The 7955-nt window shown below is 51.0% G+C and overlaps 1 protein-coding gene across 1 annotated transcript in view; it reads right to left on the bottom strand.

Annotated features, from left to right (window-relative positions):
• The window catches only part of LOC104276698 (microtubule-associated protein 4-like), a gene marked incomplete at its 3' end in the record, with an annotated part of 8741 nt that extends 1724 nt beyond the window's left edge, over window positions 1-7017 (bottom strand). Inside the window, exon 1 of the mRNA XM_009873110.1 lies at window positions 6780-7017. Coding sequence (XP_009871412.1) covers window positions 6780-7017 — 238 coding nt within the window. The remainder of the gene's footprint in view (window positions 1-6779) is intronic.
• Between the last annotated feature and the right edge of the window lie 938 nt (window positions 7018-7955).

Raw genomic sequence — 7955 nt, 5'->3', positions numbered from 1 at the left:
CTGAACCCTCCAGCTGACAGCGAGGGAGCTCAGCCCCAGCGCCAGACCGGCGGGTTTTCCAAAGACCTGCTCAAACGGGCGTCGCAACTCCGGTTTAACGAAGGGAGCCAACGACGGCACCGCCACAGAGGCTTCACTAGTCTGCACTCACACTAAATGTGTCAGAAAATCTTTTGGTGGTGGGGAAAAACAGCCACCCCCCCCACCAGGACCTACAAGCTCACCCCCGTTCCCTCAGCATTTAAATGGTAACTGAGAGCTTGAGTGCAAGCGCTGTTTTAAATTGGACGAAACGTTTCACAGCCTTAAGTTGGGCCAGGGTGGGTTCAGGTTGGATATGAGGAAGAATTTCTTTTCTGGGAGGGTTGTCAGGCATCGGAACAGGCTGCCAGGGAGGGGTTTGAGTCACCATCCCTGGAGGGGTTGAAGAGACGGGTGGATGTTGTGTTGAAGGACACGGGTTGGTGGTGTTGATAAGGTTGGACTCGATGGTCTTGAGGGTCTCTTCCAGCCAAAACAATTCTAGGATTCTATGATATTCTGTTTTTTTTCCCCCGCCACTATTTCTGCATGAAAAGCAGGACTCAGCTCGGTCACAAACACGGCCAAACGCCGCAGCTCTGACCAGCGGCTGCCTTCGCGTCGCAAAAGAACGTTCCTGGGTAAGACTGGTCTGGCAGCACTTGGAACAAGCAGAGTGTGTGCGGCGCACGCTGTGGCGCTTCTGGCGACGCCGTGCACGTCAGCTCTCCAGAAAATAAGCACTTCACCTGGAGGCAGTTTCATTTAGAGGCTGATCTCCCAGGCACCAAGTGGTCCAAGCCAACTGCTTTCTATCCAAAAAGAAAAGCCAGGACACCTCACAGCCCCCTACCAAGGGCTCTGCAAACTTCAAATGAAACAACACCACCACAAAAACCTACCAAAACATTAGCTGAGCCTACCAGGCACTACGGTAAACGAAAAGAAAGGCAGCTCAAAGCCAGCTCTGCTTCTGCCTTAACCTCCCAGGGAGTCGAAGGGCTCTCCGGTCTGTGCAGCTTCTCGACTGCGAAGCACAAACACGTTCCGTCAGAGAAGCTTTGTCTTCAGTCCCAGTACTCCCTCGTTTGAAAAAACAATGGCAGGAGATATGTACTGAAAACCCTGTGTTCACTTCAACAGGAATGAGGGCAAACGAGGAGGTTAGAGCCGGTGCGGCGCTCGGCGCGCTGAGCAGTAGCTGCAGTAGCCGCTCTCCCCGGCGTGTGTCCGGCTCCTCCGCTGCCGCAGCCACCTCAGAGAGGTGGGAAAAAGTGAAAAAGCTCCAGTGCCAGAACGGGAGAGGAACCTGCAAGCAGGTCTCGGACAGGCAATGGCTTTTTACTTTCTCAAAGCTCACAAACACGCAGGGATGAGCAGGGCACCGCTGCACCTGGACCATGCGCTCAGCCGAGCCAGGCTCTCCCGGCATCCAACGCTTCATCAGGTGAGACCTAAAGATTTTTGGCCCCACAGTGGGTTCCCGAAGGAGCAGAAGAACTAGAAATGCCATGTCCTTCCTTCCTGGGAAGGACAAGGAGCAGGTTAAACGCAGGTTTCCGTTAAAATTTTAGCTTTTTTTGAAAGGCAAGCTTCCAGAAAATCAGGTCAAAACAAACACCACCTAGCATTAGTAGTTTTTATTTTTATGCCTCTGAAGGTCAGCTCCTCTGAAGTAAATCAAACCTATTTTAGTTAGCTAGAATGCAGCGTAAAAGTACCCACTAATCTTCTCAGGGCCAGGTCTCCTCCCCTCATATTCTAAATTGCATAAAACCAAAAACATGTCAAGATGTTGTAACTACATAATCCTCATCGGAATCACAAGATAGTATTTGCATCTGGCGAGTGGATCAAAGGATTGTTTTTATATAAACAAATTTAAGGCAGCATTTGCTAAACCGATAATCTCAAGCAAATGGGCAGTGCCAACACAGAAAAAAATCCAAACCCTAATCTCCAGCGGTGACTTGGCACCGCGCACATGGAAGTGTAACCACGGTCGCGCACGGTTCCAGCACCGGCCCCACAGCCTGCTCTGCGGGAGGGACAGGATACCTGGGGGCAAGAAGAGAACAAAGAGCTCTCAGCAGCCAGGCCGGGGTGGACGGGAGCGCTTCTGCCCCTTTTATCATCTTCAGGCGTGTTTGTGTGCGCAGCCTTGGTCGAACACGACGTTGCCAAAGAGCTCTGGCACAAGGAAAACACGAGCGGGAACAACACGGCTGATAAAGAGTGCCAGGGAGTCAAAACCAGCCGGGAGCTCTTCAACAAGCAGCCAAAGCTATTTCAGTGCAGATGTTTAAATCTTCTGCCTCAAAAGGGCTTCAGAACCCCAGTCAGGTGCCTGATCCCCCAGCCACCAGCAGGAACGCTTGCCCTGGGGCACTCCACTGACAGAAACACTTGGTTTGGATTCTCAAGCTTTTCTCCCTAACTATGAGAACTCGAGAGAACGTGAACTGAAATGGAGGCCAGGGCTCGCCTGCTTTCATTCTGGAGCTTTCAGGGGACCCGCGTCCTGTCCCACGGCAGGGCTGGCAGCCAGGAGCAGTCAGAGGAGGCTCCGCACAGATTTCCACCAAGATCTCTCTCCCTCTGTCCTGCCTTCTCCCCTCTCCTCCTGAGGAAGGACGCTGAGATTTGAACGTTTCATCACCTTGGCTGGTGATGGGATTGAATCCAAGACGAGCAGAGTTTAGAGAACCCCAAGCAGAGTTCACTAACTGAGCATGAGCGTTACCTGAGCGATGCTGGAGCGACTGAGATAGAAGATTCATTTTGCTTTGCCAACTGTAACAACTAGATTAATTTCATCAGTTCATAAAACAGGGAAAAAGTTCCAAGAACACTTTGGCTTATCAAGCCGATAGCTGAGGCACCGAGGAACGAGAGGTATATTACACCGTGAAGCAGCTCCACTCGAGATCCAAGCAGCTTTACAATACAACCGGCACTTTAAACATAAAGCAAAAAAACCCCAAAATCCTAAAAAAATAACCCTCACACTGAAATATGCTCCTGACAGCCTACTGGTAGGTGTCCCTCTGCCAAATGAACCCGCAGGTCCTGCAGCTGGGCCACAAGGAAAGCAGCTGAAACGCGGGGCAGGGCATGCAAAACACACGCTGCCTCGGAGAGCACCTCTGCTATCCCCTGCATGTCTCCAAATCGTTTTTAATGTTTATCCGGCGAGCGTCTGACGGATCCCAGAGCGCGCTCCATCACGCTCGACACCTGGTTTTCTACCAAAAGACAACACAGGGAGCAGTGCCCAGCGGGCTTCCAACAGCTCTGGGGTGGGAAGGGGGCTGGAGAGACTTTCCGAGGGAGAAGGAGTTTAACTTAACTTATCCTAAGAGATAAAAACTCAAGTATCTTCAGGTCATTCGGTGACTTTTTGTAATCCCTCTGGAACTGGGGGGTGTAGGAAACATTCCTCCCCCTCCGTTTCATGTGACAAAGCGACTAAACTTTCTTTTGCATTAAGTAAAGCCGCCTGTCTTTCGCTTACTCCTAGCACAGCAAAGGAGGCAAAAGGAAAGGGAAAGGTTGCGGCTTGGCCTCGGGTTTCAGGCTCTGGAGCTGTTTAGTCGCCGAACCAGGGAAGGATGGTCCCAGGCGCTGCCAGGCCGGCAGCAGCCCGGAGCACCGGCAGAGCCATCTCGTGGCGACACGTGTGCGCAGGAAAAAAAGCCCCAAATTCAGTGCCCGCAGCAAATTCAGAGAACTTCAGAGCTCCTGTCACCCTCAGCACTCGCTCCCCTGTTAAAAATCTGTAGGCAGAGCTCAGACTCAAGCGCCAGGCTACAGAACACGCCCTGGCTGTGCGCGGGGCCCCACAGCCGGCTCCCCGAGAGCCCCGGCTTTGCACGCCGCTCCTCGCCAGCAACGCCGTCAAACGTTTCAGGAACAATATTGCTCCTCACTCACACCGCAGCATTTCCCGGGAGCTGCAGGCGAGGCAGCGACAGCCTTCTCCTTGCAGCTGGAACTCACTGCTATCCAAAGTGCTCTCCCTCTGCCCTGCAGGGTGCAGGTCCCTCGCTTTGCGCGAGCCACCTAACAAAATCCGCGGCTGCGCCCCCCACAGCTCGGGCTGGAAGCTCCACAGCTCCTCTGAACTCCTTCCAGGCCTTGGGAGGGGTGAGGAGAGCGAGCTGCCAAGGGTGCAGCCCACCCCTAAAGCCACCCTCCAGCGTTACGTAAAGCCCACAACGTCCTAAGAGGATTACCCCAGAACGTGCCAAATGATGATGTCCAGCCAGGTGCTAGGAAGAATAAACCCCTTTCCTCTTAAGCTACGCCTTCCCGGTGATATTCTAGAAGAATTGTTATTAAAGCTTTATTCTAGGACGAATCTGTAGGTGAGCACACAACTGCCCGTCGTGTCTCCTTCTCCATCTCCCTGGACTCCCACGGTTCACCCAGGTACGTGATGGAGGCTCATCTGATCACTGGACTTGTCTAATCCGGCACCTGGCTTTGGGAAAACAGTGAAAGAAAAAGCTTGAGCAGAGGTGGAATAGCTAGAGCCTGACAGGAGGTATGATTAAACCTCTTCTGACTGGGGAAAGGCAATCTCAGTAGCAGAGACCGTGCTGTCTGAACACATTCGTGCCTTTTAACATAAATAAATTAACAAGCGGGGGCTGAAAACCCTGATGCATGGGAGCTGCTCTTCTCCCTCAGGAAAACAAAGCTATTTGCAGTCGTATTTGGAGCCAGGGACATGAACTCTGTCTGCCTTTCAAACAGCAGTCCCCCTTCCCCAAAAACTTCCCGTTGCGCAGAAAACACAGCCCTAGGACAACACTTAACACCCATCAGGACCTCGTAACACCTCAGCCAGGCTCACACACTCCAGAGCCTCAACAAAAGCAAGCGCATTAAGCTTTACCCTATTTTTTCAGCAGTTTTAAACGCTGCATAAATCCAACAGAAGAAACGGGCATCCCTACCACTTCAAGGACAAACAGATGAGGCAGGGATGTAACAGGATCAAATCCTGGCTCCGGCAAACTGACACCGGTCCAAGCTGCAGAGCTTGAGAGCCTCGTGCGAGGTAGGAAAGCTGAAGAACATCACCTCACCCGCTCAAGGCGAGCAAGCTCTCCCATTTCTTCAGTTAGGGTCCTGTCATCATCTCGCCAGAGACTGAGAGAATGCTCGTAACTGTTCTCCAGCTATCCTGAAAAAGGGAAAAACCAACCTCCAAACCAAACCCAGGAAACTGCATCCCTCCCCTTGCCACACCGGAGGGAAACAAGTTCTGCTCCTGCACCCAGCCCGGCTGGGCGGGCAGGGAAGGGCATCCGACAGACCAGGAGATGCCGAAGAACAGAAAAGTGTGGCCCAAAGGTGCCCCGGGTTGGCGCTCCAGTATCTCCACCCCAGGTCCGCACGCTGGAACTGGCAGTTTTCTCACGCAGTACTTCGACGAGATTTAATTCCTGAGCAAACCCAAAAGACCTCGTTATACCTGCTGCAAGGACCTGAAGTTCTTTGAAATACCGAGTTACGCTGGTGATGTTCACGGGGTGCAGGTCTGGGGGTACAGAAGGTGAGGAATTTATATTTTAAAACTTTACTATAGGATGATTTTAACACCGAGAAATTCTGGTGCTGAGATGATTTAGAATCTGTAACTTATGGGACAAAGCATTATTAAAAACACCCTTTATCCACACGCTGGGGTGTTAACAAGCCTTCCTGTTCCTGTTACCCCTAACTCTGCAGCGCTAAAACACACGACACCTGCCATCAGAGGTGCTGTAACTGAGTCCAGTAACACACCTGAACCGACCCAAGCTCACAGTTTCACAACCTCTTTGCCCGCTTCCATCCTTCCTACTCTTTTGCTACCATTTAATGAACTGCACTACAGAACCACAGGATTATTACCGAGGCTGGAAAAGACCTCCGAGATCATCAAGTCCAGCCTTTTTGTACGGAAAATTCAGAATTACATTTTCTGTATTGCAAAGGCACCTGATACACTTTGAAATGGTGCAAACAAGTGCCTCAGACCAGAGATCCCCGCTGCACAACTCCCCGTTCTGTAGTCCCAGAGGTCCTGTTCATTCTGATGAGTGACCAGTAGAGTCCTCCTGCACATCCCACTTCCATCAGCACCGATGAGCCTCAAGATTAAGGCAAAAGAAACCCCAAAAAAACCCTACTTTCTTCTGAAAGAAGCCCCTAGGTTATCTGTCTAGGAGTAAAAGGTCATCTTACTGAGAAAGAAACTTAATGGACAGCCCCCAACCTCAACATTTTCACTCGGCTCGGGAAGCAAGTACCTGTTTAACCTCTCCTCCTTCCAAGGAGTTTCTGACATGATGTGTTAACACTAATAAAATCAGCTGGGCCGGTAAACGTTCAGCAGAAGCAGCATCACATTTTACTATGTGTGCACAGAACGAGCACGTGCACGCAGCAAGAAGGCAAAACAAGCAGACCCTTGGATGGAGGAGCCCAAGGCAGCTCAGAAAATATCGACAGAAACAGCAGCGTCTTCTGGGCACTCGTGATGATCGCTTATTGGACAGGCTGAAGAACTGAACAGAGGGTGGTTACGCAGAAAAGCAAGAAACAGGATTTGTTCTCTGTCCTTGCTGTTGAAACACATGGTTTGGACTAAACCCAGGAAGATATAAAAGCCCTGGTTTATGGGGCCAGGCGACACGACAATAACCGAAAGCATTCTCGGATGCCCACGTGATGCAGGTTTTTGGTCTTGTGCTTTAGACACTTACGTTCCACCTGAATACCGTCTGCATGGGGTTTGCTTTTTGGCTCCTGGCTCCCAGGTTTTGCATCATCATCATCCAGCAGAGGAACATAGTCTGTTTTATCTACCGTTTCTCCAACCACATCATCAAATTTCTCTGCTTCCAGGGTGGCAATGAAGTCCCTTTTCACTTCTTCCTCAATCTCGGGAGGGGGCTCTGTCAGAGCATCCGCAAGACTGAGGCTGTGATCCAAGTCAGCCATGCTTTAGCACCTTTGCGACCTGGAAAGCGACGTGGGGAAGAAGAAAGAGAAAAATAATGTTAAAATAGGAGATTTCTAAGTTTACTCAGAGGTTGGTAACTGTGTGCCCTCCTGTGCCACAACACAACGAGACGCATTTGCTTTCGGTAACTCCCAGACGTTGACCAAAGCCCCAGGCCAGCATGGAAACAAACAGCTCCACCACCTAAATCAGGTTTTTCTGCACACACACTGCATGGGATGTTTTCTCCAAACCTTAAAAATAAACAACGGCAACAAAAAAGAGCCAACCCACCACAGCACCTGGGCAGCGTAAGCACACGCTTGTGCCGATTGCTGCTTCGCCCCAGATCTGCGAGTTAATTACAGATGCTCAGGAGCAGAAAGGCAAATGACGCAAGCGATTTGAGTTCTGGGGCTGGACTCCACCCAGGCTCCCCTATGGAGATCAGGGTTTTACATAATCCCCAACGTACACTTCGGCGATGCTCCTGATCCCTTTGCCAGGGTCCCCTAGCGGGTCCATGTCCTCAGCAAACCTCGCTAATACTGACCAACCCCCCCCGGCCCGGGGATTTGAACTGGAAGGTGAATTTTAATAAAGCTCACACGAAAAAAAAATACAGTAGATACACGCAAACACATTATAGATAAAGTCGGAAATTGGAAACAGCATAGAAAGGGTCCCCATTTATCTTGTGCTCCCTGGTCTGTGTCTCAGCATTCAGTTCAACTGCCGGGCACGACGCAGAAGATGCGCCCGAACGGACTCATCGGTTTGGCAGCCGCAGCCTTCAGGTTGGCATAACAGACACACCCACAAACGATTATTTATATTTTCACGTTTCGCCCTTTTGAAGTTATTATTAGGCACCACAGCCAACAAACACTGACGGGGATTTACAGAAAGCCGTCGGAGGGAATGAAACCCACCGCTT

This window comes from Apaloderma vittatum, unplaced genomic scaffold (assembly GCF_000703405.1).
Source record: "Apaloderma vittatum isolate BGI_N311 unplaced genomic scaffold, ASM70340v1 scaffold22287, whole genome shotgun sequence".
NCBI lineage: Eukaryota > Metazoa > Chordata > Aves > Trogoniformes > Trogonidae > Apaloderma > Apaloderma vittatum.
Note: the sequence above shows the minus strand (reverse complement) of the source record. Positions and strands in the feature narration are given on the sequence as shown.